This window comes from Anser brachyrhynchus, assembly GCF_964034855.1.
Source record: "Anser brachyrhynchus genome assembly, chromosome: 11".
In the NCBI taxonomy this organism is placed as follows: Eukaryota; Metazoa; Chordata; class Aves; order Anseriformes; family Anatidae; genus Anser; species Anser brachyrhynchus.
Window position 1 is genome coordinate 19,070,713 of NC_137706.1, and position 17,771 is coordinate 19,088,483.

The 17,771-nt window shown below is 47.7% G+C and overlaps 1 protein-coding gene across 2 annotated transcripts in view; it reads left to right on the top strand.

Annotated features, from left to right (window-relative positions):
* Positions 1 to 1,704: 1,704 nt before the first annotated feature.
* ALDH1A3 (aldehyde dehydrogenase 1 family member A3) overlaps positions 1,705 to 17,771 on the top strand; it is a 37,146-nt gene continuing 21,079 nt past the window's right edge. Inside the window, exons 1-6 of one of the 2 annotated variants that reach the window (XM_080607678.1) lie at positions 2,058 to 2,181; positions 5,117 to 5,253; positions 5,678 to 5,782; positions 11,919 to 12,059; positions 14,622 to 14,751; positions 15,979 to 16,040. In XM_080607678.1, the coding sequence (XP_080463804.1) occupies positions 11,985 to 12,059; positions 14,622 to 14,751; positions 15,979 to 16,040 (267 nt within the window). In that variant the 5' untranslated portion in view covers positions 2,058 to 2,181; positions 5,117 to 5,253; positions 5,678 to 5,782; positions 11,919 to 11,984. Of the gene's footprint in view, positions 2,182 to 5,116; positions 5,254 to 5,677; positions 5,783 to 11,918; positions 12,060 to 14,621; positions 14,752 to 15,978; positions 16,041 to 17,771 lie in introns of both variants that reach the window. The other variant, XM_080607677.1, reaches the window with a different exon arrangement.

Genomic DNA, 17,771 nt, shown 5'->3' on the forward strand with positions numbered 1-17,771 from the left:
CAGCAGTCATATATCCTCAAACGATACACACAGAATTTTTACCTTAGGTACCTCTCACATCTACATTAACTCAAAGAAGCAATAATGCCTTAAAATAATGTTTCCAGGACTGCCCTGTAAAAAATCTTCCTCATGAGCGATTGAGACAAGGTCATTCCATATGAAACAAACCACTGGAATGACTCTCTAGACACTGCTTGTCCTGGAACTTCTTATTCATCTTTCTCCTCGTCCAGAGATTTTGTTCTCTAATTACAAAAGTACTTTCCATGTCTGCCGAGCGTTTCTGTGGGCAAAATACAGACAGAGGGAAATGGACAAAATTCATTCTATCGGTGTTGTGCCACCTCTGTAACAATTTCCTTCCCTCTCTCTGATACTCAAATTATCAAATTATTGCCGTAGTGTTGTGATACATTACTGTAAAACTAAAACTGGCAAATTGTCAGAGAAACTAAAAAGTTCTGTTGCCAGACAATGCAACTAGCCCTAAAATGGATCAGCGGCCATGTCTTTTCCAGAGAGAATAGACAGAAAAGTTTTCCGTCTCTGACTTTGACTTGCTCGATCCCATCATTCACCTTCTAGTCTTGCCAATGACACCCAAGGATTGCTTGGATCCAAATCCCACTTTATTAGGACCAGGATTATATGGGGATTTAGTTAAGAGATTCTTCTAGCTTTGATGCTTTTGTAGCTTTGTGGAAAACAGCAATTGGAGAGTTAAAAAATGGACAGCTTAGAAACAAACGTTTCTGTTGCAATGCAACCCCTTATTTTCTAAGAATGATCTTTCGATTTCACCATTGAATACAAGGATATTCCCACAAATATGTTTATAACTGAAGCACTTTCTCATCTGAAGAGAAAATGTGGCCTTACTACTGCGAGGCAGGATGGGTCCTCCTCTAGTATCGATGGTTCAACAGAAATCGTGTTAGTGATTTGTGTGGTAAAGTTATGAAGGAAAAAAGGTCCCCTGCCTTGCTGACAGCTCTTATCACAGAATCACAGAATTGTTCAGGCTGGAAAAGAGCTTCAAGATCATCTGGTCCAACCGTCACCCTACTACCAATGTCACCCACTAAACCACGTCCCTAAGCACAACATCCAACGTCTCCTTGAACACCCCCAGGGACGGTGACACCACCACCTCGCTGGGCAACCCGTTCCAATTCCTGACCGCTCTTTCTGACAAGAAATGTCTCCTAATCGTCCGAGAGGTTTCCACCTGGAGCGGGGACCTCCGAGAACACCCTGGGAGCCCCAGGAAGCGGGGTTTGATTCACCGGTGGTACTTTCCCTTCTGAATCAGCACTAGCTCTCATGCCGCTGTGATATCATAGGCGATCTGCCTTTGGAAGCGCTGAGTATTTTTGAGCATTTTAACAGCAAAGTGCTGACTATTGCTGGGGATTACAGATTCTGTGAAACATTTTGTCAGATAACTGCTGGCATCTCGCCACTTGTTATATGGAAAATATGTCGTATTATCTTCCATGTGTGTGTGGGCGTTAAGGGTGCTCCTCGCGTCCTGGCCCCCAGCCTGCGGAGCCTTACACATATTTTATTCGGAACGAAGTTAGGCAATACGCAGCGAACTCTCTCGGGCGCGGAGCCGAGACCTGTCACTTTAGACAAGTTCCATATCCTTCGGGGCTTCCTGACAGAGCATCTTCCTCGCCGACCCCACCGCGACGGAGCACCACGAGGGCTGCGGGCGCCCACCAGCCCCGTGACGGAGCAGGGTGCTCCCCACCGCCCCCAGCTTCACCCTCACGGCCCCTCCGGGCCGAAGCCCCTCAGACCGGTGCCCGCCCACCCCCGCACCCCGCTGCAGGCCCCCCTCGCTGCCGCCCCCCGACCCCTCTCAGGCCGGGGCGCCTCGGCGGGGCGGCGCCGCCCGTTACCTGAGGGCCGGCGCGGGGGGGCGGGGCCTACGGGGGGAGGGGGCGGGGCTTAGGAGCGGGCGGCGGCCAATGGGAGCGGGCGGCGGCGCCCCGCGCCCGGCGCGCGCCGCTCTTAAGGCGGCTCCGCGGGCTGTCAGCGGCAGAAGGGCGGCGGGGGCTCGACGGGGCGGCCATGGCCGCGCTCAACGGTGCTGTGGAGAACGGGCAGCCCGACAGGAGGGCACCGCCGCTGCCGCGGCCCCTGAGGAGCCTGGAGGTGAAGTACACCAAGGTGAGCTAAGGAGGGGAAGGCAGGTGGTGGTGGTGGTGGTGGTGGTGTGGTTTGTTGGGGGTGTTGTGTGGTGCTTGGTAGAGTTGGGGTGTTGGTGAGGTGCTGTTGGTGAGGTGCTTTTTTCTTTAAAAGAAAAAAAAGTTATCCCTTCAGAGGGGCTTTTATTTATTTGTGTGGTCTACTGTGCTGCACTAGGTAGTGGGTTGATGGGGATGGATTGGTGGTTGAGTGGCTAGAGCAAGTGGATGTCTGTTGCTCCTCAGTGAGCTGCAGTTGCCGTGATCCGTAAAGCCTGAAAAATCCAACTTTTTTTTTTAACAATATGCATGGAGGTGCTCTGGGTGCCCATGAGCATCTCTGCCCCTTGCTGCATGGCTGGCAGCGAGCAGTGACAGGCCCTGTGCCTGGCTGTGGCATCTCACTGTGACGGCCATTTTCCCCCGCGCAGTGCTCACAGAACCAGCCCGTGATGCCTTCACCGTCACGCTACAGCTCAGAAAACCCGGTTTGGCTGGGGTGAGCTCAGGCAGGGCTGAGAAGGGGGTTACGTGTGAGGAGGCTGCTTGCACGGGGCTCCTTCCTGCAAGGCTGCTCTGAGGTGGGATCGGCCCTGTGCGGTGTCCAAAATGGGGCTGGTGTCCAAAGGAGGCTTGTGAGAGGGCTCTAACGTGGGACTGGGGCCACCCGGCAGCTCTGTAGGGTGAGTGGTGTCCACACACATCTTGCTGCCTGCCCGCTGTCCCAACAGAGCTCTATCTTGGCCTCTCAGCGGGATAAGAGCACCCGGGTGGCGAACCCACACAAACCTGTGCCTCTGAGCCTCCTGCCGCTGTTATTCGCCACTCCTCACGCTTACCCGAGGGCTCCTCAGCTTGGTAGCTCCGTCCTTCGGAGGTGGTGTTGGTTTTGCAGCAAGGCTCAGCTCCACGCCAGAAATCCCCGCTGCCTCACGCCGCCGTCACTCTGCCATAGCCGCCTCGCTTTTTGTTCCCCTACAGCCCGACCATGGTCTGGCGCACTGGGGCAAACATCCCGGCTTGTTGTGCTGCTAGCAGCCCTGCCTGCCATCGTGTGAGCTATCCGAGACTGAAAGAGCTGGAGGGGCTGAAGGAGTGTATTAATTAGTTACATTTCTGTGCGAAATAATTAAAAAAAAAAGGCAAAGCTACACTTATTTTCTTTGCAGCAGGAGGGAGTAAACAGCGGTAGCTTACCCAGCGAGGTGTTGATTTAAATTACCCGTTCCAAAATACTGGAACAGATTAATCTAGTCCAAGTGATTACCACTAATTGTTATTTTTTTAACATCCTGAATTTACCTACTTCTTTTTTAAAGATAAACTTGTCACTTAGTGGCAAATTGGATCTGCAGCCGCTGATTGTCGAGTGGCGTAATGCTGCCCAAACAGCTCTTTCCTGTGTCAGAAATGGACACGGCCATTAGGATTCTTCTTAAACATACAAATGTTCTGTTTTGTGTTATTTTTATTGTTGTGAATGCTTTTAAATACTCCTTTGGGATCCAATCCTGCAGCCGTGTGTGCTTTAAAACACGTGTTTTTTTAATTCTCCAGAGTTTTTTGCAGGAGGCTCTGTGCACTGAAGGTATCAAGGTAGTCACTTAATAGTGGAAACCAATGTTAATTAAAAGTGTGAATTTGACATCTGATCTGATGCTCCCGGTGCATATGAGAAAGTAATGAGCAGCAGTCAGTTTTCATAAAACTGCGAGGGGTTTTCGACAAGCTCCTTTGAGTCTCACCAGATGTTTACAGCTGACGGCACGCTTCCTTGCTTAGCAAAGATTTTATTTTCGGTTCCACCAGTTACTGGGCTGGGGGAGAGGGAAGGAAGATTATCAACAAAGATCTCACTCGCAGAGCAGCTTAGTGCTTGTCCTGGGTGTGTGATGGAAGTGATCTGTCCATAATCTCCTGTCCCGGGTTTGGGGTGGGAAGCGTGAACAGCCGATACACTCTTCTATTTGATTTCAACTCCTGGCACCAAAGACTCAGGCTTGTGGTATGATTCCCAGAATGATGCCAGCGTATATGTTGTGTTTTAAAGGGTCTGATCCCAATGCCCTCACGTCCTATAACTTACAGGAACATTGCTTTCTGATCTTAACTCCTCCATATAGAGTTAATGCTTAATGCAGAGGAATAACACCATTTTCCCCCGTCCTTAGTTTGAGTACATATCAGACTGTAACTTTACAGCTCTTGCCATCTCTCACATTTATAATGTGACTTTCTTTGCTAGTGAAACAAAGTGAAAACTGAAGTGGAAAACATGTAACTTTTAAAAATAAAGTGCAGCACTTGAATAATAGAGGTAGTTTGGGAGCACTAGTTTAAGGTTAATTAATATTTCTAACATTGACTTCACTTGGCAGCCTTTTTTTGGTGGAATTTTCTTCTCGGCCTGTATGAAACAGGTGGGCCCAGAAGTGCAGCATCTGTGCCAGTTACGTCTTGGATGCTTCTTGCAGAAATAGTTGGGAGAATCTCCTTTCAGGAAAAAAAAGCTGCCCGAGGGGGGGGGAAAAAAATGACCCGAAGCAGTGGGAATTCTGAATGTAAGGGATGCGACATTAATCTCCTGGTCGTGTGTAGGGACTCATAAACAAGATTGTGAATGTGGAGGGCTTCCAAGTAAAAGTACTAGCTTATAGCCACTAGCAGGCTACTAATAAAGATTACTTCATCTAATCTTACTTAAAAAGTATCTTTATTTATAAAACATAACACTGCCAAGTTAGATCAGTGTGGATAAGACGCATGCGGAATCAATTAATTGTATATAGGTATCCATGTTCTGTTTACAGTGTGTAACAGCACTCCAGTATTTAATGCATTTTTAGTTACGCAACACTGGGACTGTTCGTTCTTGCTCTGGAAATGCAGTATTTTGAAACACTTAAATCTTGTCACAGACGACTCCAAGTGACGTGGGAGGCTCGATGCGTCCTGTGACAAGGCGTAGCGGGGTAGAACCGAGCCTGTTCCTACCCTGCTCCCTCCGTGAGGGCAGAGTCATGGAAGTAGCCCAGGGCAGGACGCTAATAACCAAGTAACATCGAACGCTGACGTTTTGTTTGTAGCATGCGACGAGGGGTTCCTTTTGCCTGAACCATATGGGTTTCTCTTGGTGTCTACTTGCTGTTCCCATGGAAATGGATTTCAAACTGTCTGTTTCTCATTGCCAAATTATGGCATTACACTGTGTGGGCCCCATCCTCTGTCCTCCTTTTGCTCAAAGCTAACTGGGTGCATGAAGGTTTTCTCGTCTGTTCTCTGGCTCAGGTTCTAGTTTGGATAAATGCTGTCTGTGTCATAAACAGTCTCACTGGGAGAGATTGAACATGCCATCAATGGAAACGGAAGAGCCTCAGGACCTTCGAGGAACACTTGTGGGATTTTTCTTTTTTTTCCCTATTGTCTGCAGCAGCGTATTCATTCTCCCACCTGTCCTGCTCCCCTTGCTCTCTCTCCAGATATTTATTAACAATGAATGGCACGAGTCTACAAGCGGAAAGAAGTTCCCCACCTATAACCCTTCAACGCTGGAGAAAATCTGTGACATTGAGGAAGGAGACAAGGTAGGTGTTACTGGAAAGGCAGTGCAGATGACAGAGCTTCCAAGGGACTTCCTTTCTTAGAAAAGTACCCAGAGGAGAAGCTGGCTCTTAACACCGACGTGCAGCCAGCCAGGCTGTGAGCTGGAGGCCTGGGATGCTACAAGTGCTGCTTGAGGATTACATGGGCTGGGTGGGATCAGTCTTCTGCAGCTCAGCTGAGTCACTTTCCCTGATAGGAACTGCCTACTGACACTCTCAGAGGAATGAGACTCAGCATCGTTCTTGCTTTATAGAGCAGGAAAGAAGCAGCCATGCTGAGGAAATAGCAATGACAGTGTATGTACGTCCCTGATAGAACTTGAGCATCATCTTGGGAGTGGTTTATACGCAAGCTGCACAGCAGCCTGTTGGAGACACTGAACCAGAGCTCACCTTTTTTAAAAACAATCAGCAGATAACCTGTTTGGGAGAACTTGAACTCAGTCATGCATCAGCATAGGGAAACCTCCCACAGAAAGTGAGCAGTGCTTGCTTTTCCAACTGGTATTGTGAGTTCTGGCCTCTTGTACAAACATGGCATCTGACTTTTAAAACCAAACCAGTATCTCTGAAGAACTTCAGTAGTCCCTGGCCTCGGGGCACTGCACAGTTTCCTGGGGCATAACTGCTTGCATTTGGTAACGGCCTGAGGTTAAGGAACAATCAAATATGACACTCCAAGACAGCTCATCACACACGTGCCATGCTCTGCTCAGTGGGAGAGAGCTAGCCCAAGAGCTTGCTTCTGACAGCCTGTCACGGGAGGGTGATTCACAGCTTCCCTGCTGTACCATGGCTGTGGCTCATCGTTGCTCTGGGCAGTAAGTGGCAGGCAGCGTGCAGTGCCTGTGCTGTGGTATCTTTTTTTCAGTAGCTAAGCTTGCCTGACCCCTCGTGAGGCTGGATGCATGGCTTCCAGCCACGTAGCTGCCTTAGGGAGCTGTTCCTGGTAAGAGTGACACTAGCTGAGCATGGGCACTGTAGCTTTGGGTGTTAAACTGTAGGTCAATAGAGCCTGGCCTTTCTGGAGACGGGACCAAACTTACTTGCAGTGCAAGTCTGCAGCCTCCCTGCAGGTGGTGCACGAGGTGGCTGTTCTTGGATGACACTAAAGCAGCCCCTGAAACCTATTGCCATGGTGGATCCATGCCTCCATGGGGCAAATATACGTGGAGGTGGAACTTAACAGGAGAAAACTACACATAACAGTTGTGTCCTACCCAATTAACACTTAATTGCTGTGGCATATAAATAGTGGAGCTGAAGCTAACTCTCTAACTGTATTTTTACCAGTTAGAAACCATGACTCCACTGTTTTTCCCTGAACTGAGTGCCTCTTCAAGCAGTTACAGAGCATTACATGAGTGTTTCAAACCTGTTCTTAGAGACTTGGTTAAAGAAAACTGTTACACAGAAATAAGAGGTCAGTGAATGCAAGGATAGCTCTCTATGCTTACAGGGGAGTTGCTGAAAACCTTGCCTTGGGACCGATGAGTGGGGCCCTCTGCCCATGGTGCACAGAATAATTATGGGCTAAATACAGTTTGGGTGCTGAAAGCTTCTTCTACCTCTTCACCTCACACAGATTGACTTACTTCCCTCTAAGTAGCCTCATGTGAGGGACTGAGAGAGGTTAGACCTGGATGCAGGTTAGGTGGAAGGCAGAGCTGGGGTGAGAAGTGCCCAGACTGGCTGTTGGGCTCCTGGTGACACATGGCCATGTCCCACCACCCTCCGGGCAGGGTCCCCAGAGACTTCGTTGATCCTGGTTGATCATCCCCATCCTAAATCTGTGACTGTAGCCCATTGGGGGTGAAGTTCCCTGTTGGTACAGAAAATAGTCGTGGTTGGTGCTTCTCAGTGGCTTGTCCCTGTGAGCTGCTGTGCTGGTCAGTCCCATGGCAAGCCCCGGTTCTGGCTCTGGCCCCAGCTGTGCCAAGGTTGGCCCTGCCCTCAGTGCAGGCAGGGAGAAGGGCTCCACTTCCCCAACCCTGCACAGAAACCTGCCCCTCCCTGGCCGTGCAGGGTTTGTTTTGCTTAGGCTGCATGTGAGGGGTGGGAATTTGGCAGCCAAACGTTTCAATGATGACAATCGAGTCTGGTGCTGAAACTTGGCCAACGTTTTATGTGACTAGGAGCAAAGGTTTTGTTTGTTCTTCAGTTACAAAACTTAAGACAGAATTGCTCTTGGTGGGATGGTTGGGGGATGAAGGAAAGTCTCGGGTGGAAAATAAGCTCTAAAAATAAAATGGCAAATGCTTCTACTGGGTACTGGGAGGCTTTCTGCCTCCCAAATAAGGACTCGGTGTCCTGATGTTTTCCAGGTACAGTCACGAAGGGCTAACTTTATTAGATTTCTGCCCCCAAGGAATGATGCAGCCCCAGAACTTCTGCCCTTTGCTTTGTCAAGGAAAAAGTATTTGAGCTGCTGCCATTCCTCTTGTGCTGTTGGTAACGCTCGAAGATGGCTCTCCTTCTAGCAGCCTGCTAACATCCAGCAGGAGCAGGGGGAAAGGAGCTCCCTCCCTAAAGGAGTGCCCAGCTCAGCGGGCTGGCACGGGTCCCCAGCTGTGACAGAGCAGGCTGGATGTTGCAGAGCATCTGTCACAATCACTTCTGAGCCGTTTGCTCTCCCGTGTGGATCTTTGGAGGGTTATAAGAGGCCTTTGTTTGCAGGCATCCTGCCTCCTGCAGATCACAGGGGCAGGCTGAGGCAAGAGGCCACAGGAATATTATTCCCTACAGCAGGATCACAACACCTTAGATGATGGTTTTGGATACCAAGGGCTGTGAAGTTGCAGTCTGCATTACTTTGGAATCCAAGTTTCAACCAGCTGCAGAGTGCAGGCTGTTTGCGGAGGGCTTGCAGGGGAGCAGCTCCGCTCTGGGCATCTTCTAATTGAGGAACTGTGGCATGGTCGTGCCCTGTGTCAGAAAAGCGCCTTTCCAAGGATGTGCACGGGGGATTTTCCAAAGAAGCTAGTAATTCAGTGCAGGTAAGACAGCCTCCATGAGGTGTACTCTACCTTGGCAAGTCTCCTTACTGGCCAGACTGAAGCACGTTGTCTACACTAAGCCTGAAGCGGAGCAAGGCTTTTCCTGCAGGTATTTTCCCTGTTTTCCCTACTTTCTGAGCCACTGGGGCGATGGTCTCCCTCGTGTTCCACATCCCGGTGCTGAGGCAGGAGAGAGGAAGAAGGGAGAGGGTAGAAGTGGAGCAGTGATGAGCTGGACTTGAGCTAGAAGAGGAAGGTGGAGGACGTTAGCTTAGAACAAAGAAATCCTGAGTTTGTTCAGGGGAAAATGGCATGCAGTTGTGTAACTGGGGCTTGTATCGCAGAGCAAACATCCAGGGTGGGTATGAAGGTTCGCAGGCATTTCTCAACGCTCCGTTGCTTGACTTTGCAATCCTAATATTCTCTTAGTGGAGCTTTTTATGTAATAATAAATTGGCATAGATCAGAACTGAGCACCAGGATGCATGGACCTCCTCCTCACGGTTTTATACACCGCGGTGTCCTTGGCACCTTGACAGCTGTAGGTCTGTCTCTGTCACGCATTGTGCCTACCTATTGCAACATGCCCGTAGCGAGCGCACCGTTCAGACTCCCCTAATGCCTAGTCATAACAGGATGGATTAAGAACGGCATTTCAGCCTTCTTGAAGAATTTCCTTGTTTTTGCTGGTCTCAGGCCCATAGAGACACTGCAGGCTCACAGGATCTCACTTGGTGGTGCTGCCCCTGAGGGTGTTTTGGGAAAACTTTTTTGCTTGTGTGACAGCGACTGCAGCCTGCAAGCTGTCATGCATGCTCTGCGTGCCCAGGAGAAGGGACAAGAATAATACAGCTTCAACTAATACTCACCCCAAAGTTTCTGGACAGTAATACTATGACATTTCTATCTGTAAAATGCACCTTTTGCCATGCATCTGAAATTATAGGTGTGTCCAGTAGTAATCTCTGCAGGAAAAGAACTAAAGAAATAGCCTTTGTTCATTATTTTTTTTTCCAGTACAACATGACCAAAAACTAAGACAGTGCTTTAGGGGAAAAGAGGTATGGGGCAGCATCTCCACATCTGGTGGTCAAAATGGAAAGGAAAACATCTTGCCAAGACCTCTCTGGTCCTCAACACCCCAAGAGATGACCACTGCCACTTACAGGAGCTGCAGCAGGGCTTGAGTGTGCCTGGATTTAAAGGATGGGGACTGAAGTGCTTTGCCCACGCAGCCTTCTTGTTCTTCTCTTGTCAGCACCAGGATAGTGGGGACACTTTCAGCCCTCTGGCCTGTGCCACAGGAGACCCGAGTCTTTGCACACTAGTGTTCCCAGCCTGCTCTCAGAAAGCTGCTTAATTGCTGCTAAGGGAAAACCTGCTTAAACCTGACACTTCTTGTACGCTTTGTGACCTAAAATATGGCTGTATTTAGCTCGAGTCCTCGCTCCAGCAGGCAGGATGAGGAGAACACAAATGTGCGGTGGCTGGTAGTGCCTCTCGGCTTCTGTGACATGCCACCTTGAATCCAGAAGAGCTGACCAGAAGTGACCCTTCTGGAGCCCTGCTGTGCCTGTGGGGGCCGGGCAGCAGGCAGGACGTGCCTGCCTGTGTGCAGGGGCTGCTTCCTACTGCTGCATTGCAGGAGCGCTTGCTTGACCAGAGCCACTCTTAACCCCGTAACAACACAAATTTCTTGTAATGGCTTCCCCAGCGGTGCCCTTCTGAAAGGGTGGAGGTCTCCTGGCAACGTATGTCAGGCTACTTTAAAGCTGTGCAATCTTGTAAAGAGAGACAAATTCAGTGTGAGGTGCCATCGCAGAGGGTGCTCACTTGCCGTTTTCTCTGTAAACCTTTCTTGGAAGTAGTTTCCCTCCATAACATTTCTCCCGGTTGAACACAAGAGCCTTTCTTAGGAGAGCAGGATGGCCAGTGCTCGTTGGATCAGAGCAAAGCATTGCCCTGTAACTGGATCTAGTGTCTCTAGATAAGACTTGAGATAAGCCTTAGCTCTTCACCAGCTGCTCTCCTTGGAAGAACAATCAAGGCCTGAAGCCCTCCCTCCTTTCCCACCCCCCTCGAGCCACATTGTGGTGGGGTGTAAGGACTTCTCCACCAGCTGAAGGGAGGCTTGGGCGTGCCAGACATTACGTAGAGCAGGAATCTGACCAAAGACAGGGTGAAGTATGCTTTTATGTATGCTCGGGGTACAGTCTTGGCCCCGTGGATGTTCATGGCAGCGTTCCCATTGACTTCATTGAGTCGGGAGGTTGCCCTTGGCTCCACTCTCTTTAATCAGCGTATGCTAGTGGAGGGGAGAAGGGAGGAGTCTGGGGCATACTGTAGCCAGAGCAAATGTATGAAGCTTCTCTGGAGGCGGTGGTGATGTGGGAAGAGAGGGAATTTGCTGCCCTCCTGAGTAGCAACTTATGTAAACAGTTAGCTTTGGTCCAGCATGAGTAAAGCATTTGAGCGAGTGACACTAAGCCTGTGTAGGTGAAAAGACTTTGTCAAAGCACGGAACAACACAAAACCCTTCCCATCTGGTAGAAATGTTCTTGAAGTGCAACCTGGGATCTAAGGGAGCTTTTTTGGTGTGTTAACTGTTGCTGGCATGGGCTCAAGTGGGACTGAATAGTGGGATCTGAGCTATGATTGCTCCCCTGGATAAAACTCTGGTCTCTCGTGGGGGACTTTCCTTCCCACATTTGTTTAGAGTAGGCTGATTTGTGGAGGCCAGTAGCCTGTCACGCTTAGGGAAGCCCCAATGGGAACAGAATTGGGATCTCATTTTTCTGGTCTCCCCTGGTGTCACTTACATCCTGTGTCAGCAGGAACATGATTCTGGATTACTTTATAAACAAGCTAGTTGCATAAAATTACCCCTGAAAAAACCTTCTGATCCTTTGACCTCAACGTTGTTTATCAACGTAGAGCAAACCCAGAATGGCTTGCAGGCTTGGGTCCAAATCCAGGAGTAAAATGAAGATGATCTTGTCAGATGACTTGGTTTTAGCCACCACCCCATCCTCTAGGAAGAGGCCTGCCGAGGTCTCAGTACCGTTGTTCAGCTCCTTACTTACTTGTAACCTAACGTTTTCTTGTGTGTGTGGCTGCTGTAGCCTGATGTGGATAACGCAGTGGAAGCAGCGAAGGCAGCGTTCCAGAGGGGGTCTCAGTGGAGACAGATGGATGCCTTGAGCAGAGGACGGCTCCTACACAAGCTGGCTGATCTTCTTGAGCGAGACAGAGTCATCCTGGCAGTAAGTACTGTGACTGGTGAGCAATAAACCAGCAGTGGCTGTAACTCAGCTCCATCCCTCCGGTTTTGCTGCATCCATATCTCATGTCACACTGCTTCTAAGGACTCCCAAGAAAGAAGGAAGCCCACAGAGAGGTCCCACCTTCTAGTTCCTCATTTTCCTGTGCTCATTGCTGTCATAGGCTACCTGATCCAGTCTTTGCCCTGGACACCAGGGAAGGCCAGACAGCTTTTTCAATATCTGCAGTCACATCCATAAAACCTTCCTGGACTAATCTGTCCTTGTCTTGCCCTGGGCTTTATTATTCCAGTCCTGTTATTTAGATTTCAGTGCCTCTGAAAGGGAACCATAGTTCAGACCTGACTGAATTCCTGTCCTTCCTCTTCCCTACAGGAGTAAGGGATTTGGCCCTGTCCTTTGAGTCTAGGGTGAAGAACAGTGACACTGTCTCCCACTCAGAAACAACAGTGGCACAGGCCCAAGCTTTCTCTCCTTGGTCGGATTGGAGCTCTGACTCTGTGTATTCTCTGGAACTGGATGCACTCCCTGACTTTTCTTCCTCCCTATATGAATCCAGGCAGGAGTCATGGCTTATCTTCCTCTTTCTGCAGGAGGATTTTGGGGGTCTTAGAAGAAGTCTGTTAACTCTCCGTACTTGAGTTCTTCTCCAAAACCTTGGCTAGTTACTGAAGTGATTGCAGATGTCAGTGCTTAAATTTTTAAAGCAATAAACATATTAATTCTTGGTTTAACAGTCATCAATGTTCATATGTCCACCAGGTTAGGAAGTATTTACATATTAAAAAAGCAAACAAACAAACCTGCCTTGATCCTTCTTTATTATAAAGATGCAAGGCCAGTTTGACTTCTTTTCAAATTTCTTTTCAAATTGCTTCCCCTAAAATGGGGGGCTGGGAAGAGAATTTTTCCCTTGTTGGATGTCATCCAAAGATTGAAATGTGTGTAAGTGGGAACTGGTGCTTTCCCCACTGAACGTCCTGGCTCAGGAAAATCTCTTTATAGCTGTGAAGCTGTGTTAACTTGGACTTCTGCACTGAAGAGCTATTGCTAATGGTTCCTCATCCTGTCCTCTCACGCAGGATAAGGAGACTAGGACCTGAATTAAAATGTGCTGCGGTTGGCAGAGGTCTTTAGACTATGTGGGACGTGTATACCTTTCAAATTGTGCCCACAGATCTCTTTATCTCTCAGCTTTGAGCTGATGCCTGTCCATACTTCACCTGTTCAATGCAGAACTTTTGTTGTGCTCATCCTGGGGAGTATGGCACTCATGATACTCAGTGCTGTTATATGCAAAAGTTCCTGAGCTGTTGTCCCAAGTCTGTACTTGCATGAGCTGAGCCTCTTTCCCCCAATACATTGTCTCTGAACCACATGGCAGTCTCCAGTTTCAGCAGGACAGAAGCAAAAGCTCCAGGTCTGAAGGCAGTTCTGGACGGCAAATAAAAGGAAATGTGTGTGTGTATGTGTGCATGAATACACCCTGTTCATTTTCTGCTCATTTTTTGATGCGGCTTCAAAGAAGCCTCCTTTTTCCATAAACCAGGACACTTATTTCAAGCTTTCTGCTGTCCTTCTGATCTGGGAGGGCTTGTTTGGCATTGTTATTTTCACTGCAGAAAACCAGCCCTAGCTGCCTTGGCTGCATGCTAAGTAATGACTTATAAAAATCAGTCGTTTTAGCAGACATTCACAGTGGATAACAATCCTAGGCATTCCAAGGGGAACGTCTGTTTGAGTGCTGTTTGGACCCTAATGTCTGTGGAAGATGACAGGGTATGACTTCATTTGTAAACAAAGATGTTTCAATCTACCAAGGGATAGTGCTTCCTTTATGGATGTGCTGGCCACTTCCACCACCGTGCCATTTAATGACCTGAGTAGAGAACAAAGCCTTCACTCAGCTAACGTCCAGAACAACGAGAAGGATGCGGGCTGAGACTGGGTTTCATTTAGAGCTGCTCAACATCGGCGCAACTTCAGTGAAGTAACTTCTCCCTTGCACTTAAGCACAGTTCTGAGCCCGAAGGTTACTTTACTAGATCTCTAAAAAATGTGTTTTCTATCATCCTGTGGATAAGAGGCTTTTCAGAGGTTGCTTTTAGGACTATGAACAGAAAAAAATAGACTTCCAAATAAAAGGAAAATGGGTCAGGCTGATTTCAGTGACACCATCTGGAATCCAGAACATCTGTGGCAAGAGGGTCAGATACAGCGAAGCCGTGACACTTGCGTAACTTCTGAGCGGTGCCCAGACCACAGCCCCGAATCCCACCCACAGCTGCCTTCTGGGGTCTTCCAGAAGATGCGCCTTTATTGCAATCACTGAACAAAGCAACTTGTGTGTGTATCAGGGTTACTGGGTCTAGTTGTCTCCTTTCTACCTTATATTAACTAGATTGTTCCTTAAATATAAGGTGAGGGAAGGGAACTCCATGTCTGTGGCATGAGACAAAAGAAAACTGAGAGGTTTTCTGAAAGCTCTTTTTTAAAGAAAAAAATATGGAGGCGGCTGATGGTACATTTAATTATTTTTTTCAGACTCTGGAAACAATGGACACAGGAAAACCTTTTCTGCAGGCTTATTTCATTGACCTGGAAGGTTGTATAAAGACACTTCGATATTATGCTGGATGGGCTGATAAAATCCAGGGTAGAACTATCCCAGTGGGTAAGTTCCTTTAGACCCAGTGTCAGAGCTGGGAAGGGATCAGGCTTCATGGGGCAGGTTGGAGGCCTGTTGGGAGAGAGATGCGTGGAAAGATTTGCTTCTGAAAACCTGCAAGGAAGATGTTCACTTTCAATCTCAGGATGCATTTTAAGTAGCCATGTTTTGAGAATTAAACTCACAGGAGAACAGCGAATGCCTGGAAGGATCTTTGGAAAATAATGGATGGGCTGTTTAGTTGGTTTTCTTTTTTTTTTTTCTTTTTTTTTTTTTAACAGAGAAACCTTTTTGCATTTAACATTTAGGCTATTTAGAGTGTTTTCAAAATCAGCTTGTTTTGTTCCTGCGGGCAGGTGATCCGCAAGGGTGTATGAAGGAGAAGGACGGGCACTGCACACAAAAATTAGTCACCAGAAGAAGGGCTCTGAAGGGCTGAACTAGTTCAGCCTGTGCAGTCAGCAAAGGGTCTAAAGTCAGTGATGGCAGTCATACAAACTGAGGTCTGTCACCCTCATCCAGAGTAATGTGAAGCTTTGCCTTCTGGATATTGGTCATTGGTCCTGATTGGAGATCGCTTTCAAAAACTATAATTCACATTCACATTTTCTGTCAGATCTTCCCAGTGAAACTAGATTTTATGCAAAAAAAGAATGTAGAAGGAAGATGTCCATTCCGCTGTCCTTCCCACTTTCTTTCGGAAAGTGTAGTATTTTAAGACGAATGGTATTAGTTTACTCCCAGAGTTTTGGTATTTTTTTAGTGTGATTTCTTACCAGAAATGCAATTCCTCTTACAACGAATGTGATCCCTGTGCAAAACAGGTTTAAGAACTTTCCCCCTCAGGGAGACGAGTGCTTTGCTTCTTTCATGAGACACCATCTGAATGAAATTTGTGCTTGCTCTTCAGTGTAGTAAGGAGTTATCCTCCCCTGAGCCTCAACACGGGGAGTCTGCGGAAGGAATTGACCCACTGGTTTTAAAAGGCTCCACTGTGCACGCGAGCAGTGTTTGGCTTTTGAGCTAACACAAGACCTATTCTCAAACAGGTCTTCATCCATCTGGGGTATCCCAGAGGCTTGAGTTAAGATGAGCACATATAGGCTTCTTTGTCTAATGTGGTTTTGGTTCTGTCCCCAACCTTTTTGTTTGCAGTCATCTTAGACTGTTTCTCTAGAAGCAAGGATTTTGACTGTTGTGTTATTTTTTTCCCTTTATTCTTTTGTTTTGCAGATGAGAACTTTGTCTGTTTCACCAGGCATGAACCAATGGGGGTTTGCGGAGCTATAACCCCGGTAAGTAACAGTGATGGTGCCCAGAATCTCTCTTGGAAATGGAAGCGCAGTGCATGCACGCTTCCCATCTTATGCTGCAGCCATTTGCTTCCTAGTTAAGTACAGCTGTTCTGCAGGGAACTCCCATTTCAGTTGCCTGATGTAGTTTCTTGTTTTACCCCCGTGCCAATTGCTCTTGGCAGTGCAAAGTCCTCTGCAATGGAAGGGTGGGTCTCCTAATCAGATGCTCTGTTCCTCTCTAAGGCTGACAGCAGTCACCAGAGACCAGTCAGAGCTCTCTGACTCTTCCACTGCTAGGACAACCATCTTGTCATTACATGTGCTAGCTTCTTGCTGCCTAGAGCTGATGCATAGTTTTGAGTTTTAAATCATATCCATTATTAATAACCCCTGGCAGTTCTCTGAGCTTCCTGTGATTAAATCTCACTGGATACAGTTCTCTTTTTTCTTTGAGGTCTCATTCTCTGCTGAGGGGACAGTGTGGCTAGTTCTTGGAATGCCTCCAGTTTTAGTGTGCGTTGCTTGCTCTGTTTAAAGAGCCAGCTAGAAAGGCTTTACAGCTACATGGGAGACATAGTTTGTTCCTGTATGGTTGTAAAATGCTTTGAACATGGTATCCTACAGGCCATGAGGCAAATGGTGGCATGCCAAGATTCTTTGGATACTTAGATCAGTAGAGTCCATGGAAGATTTTGACCCTTGGGATGAGGTTATAGGAGAGGCCGAATGAGATGCATGTGGGGTTGGGGATTTTCTGGACCCTGGGAATACCAGGTCTGGACCGGTTCCCAAAGACATCTGGATAAATTTTGCCTTTTTCTTCAGCTGGACTGAGCTTGTATCCCCGGTGATAAGGTGGTACGGTCTACTTAGCCCTGCGAGGGTGAGGCAAACTGGGAGGTGGTTGATACTAATTATCAGACATTTGGCTTAATGACTTCTGCGCAGCCTTTCTGGGTGAACAAGCAGTGTGACTGCTCATAAGCAGCTAGAATTTGTGACACAAGATCAAAACATCCGATTCCTCACTGATGATCATCAGTGTTGTCAGATTAGCTATCATCAATTAAAAGGTATCTCCCTGTCATCCTTCAGCTACCTTTGGCACTCAGCAATGCTTTCAGAAATGATAACTTCAAAAGCCTGCGTGTAGGATATTTTGGAGGGCCACTGTAAGGGGAAATTGTGGGACTCTTACTGTTTCAGGTCGACCTTATATCAGCAATAAATACAATAGAAAGACCAAATATGTCTCAGGTTCAACAGTGTTTGCAGAAAGGATGATTGGGGTCAACAGAACCACATCTGTTTCCAGTTTACTTAGAATAACTCCTCTCAATTATTTTCTTTCCAGTTTGATCTCTAACATGAACAGTCAGTGGATGTGTGTATTCCTCCTTGATACCAAGGGATTCTGTCACTATTCTGCATGTCTCCCTAGACCAGTTAACAGTCCTCTTGTGGCTTGACTCTATTTAAACTAACCTTCTTATCAAGGGAAGTTCTTAGAAAGTGCAGTGTTTGACTGAACTTTATCCCAAGGTGATGTCATCAGCAGCCCTGATGACCTTTTCTAACTTACTTTCACCAGCCATTCTCCAGCAGAAAGATCCTGGTAGAGTTATGTCATACTCTGAAAGTGTAGAAAAGTAGTGAAGGTGCAGATGGCCTAAGATGAGAATTAAGAACTTCAAGAAGGCTTAGGAAAAAAAGTCAGATGGGCAAATTGTG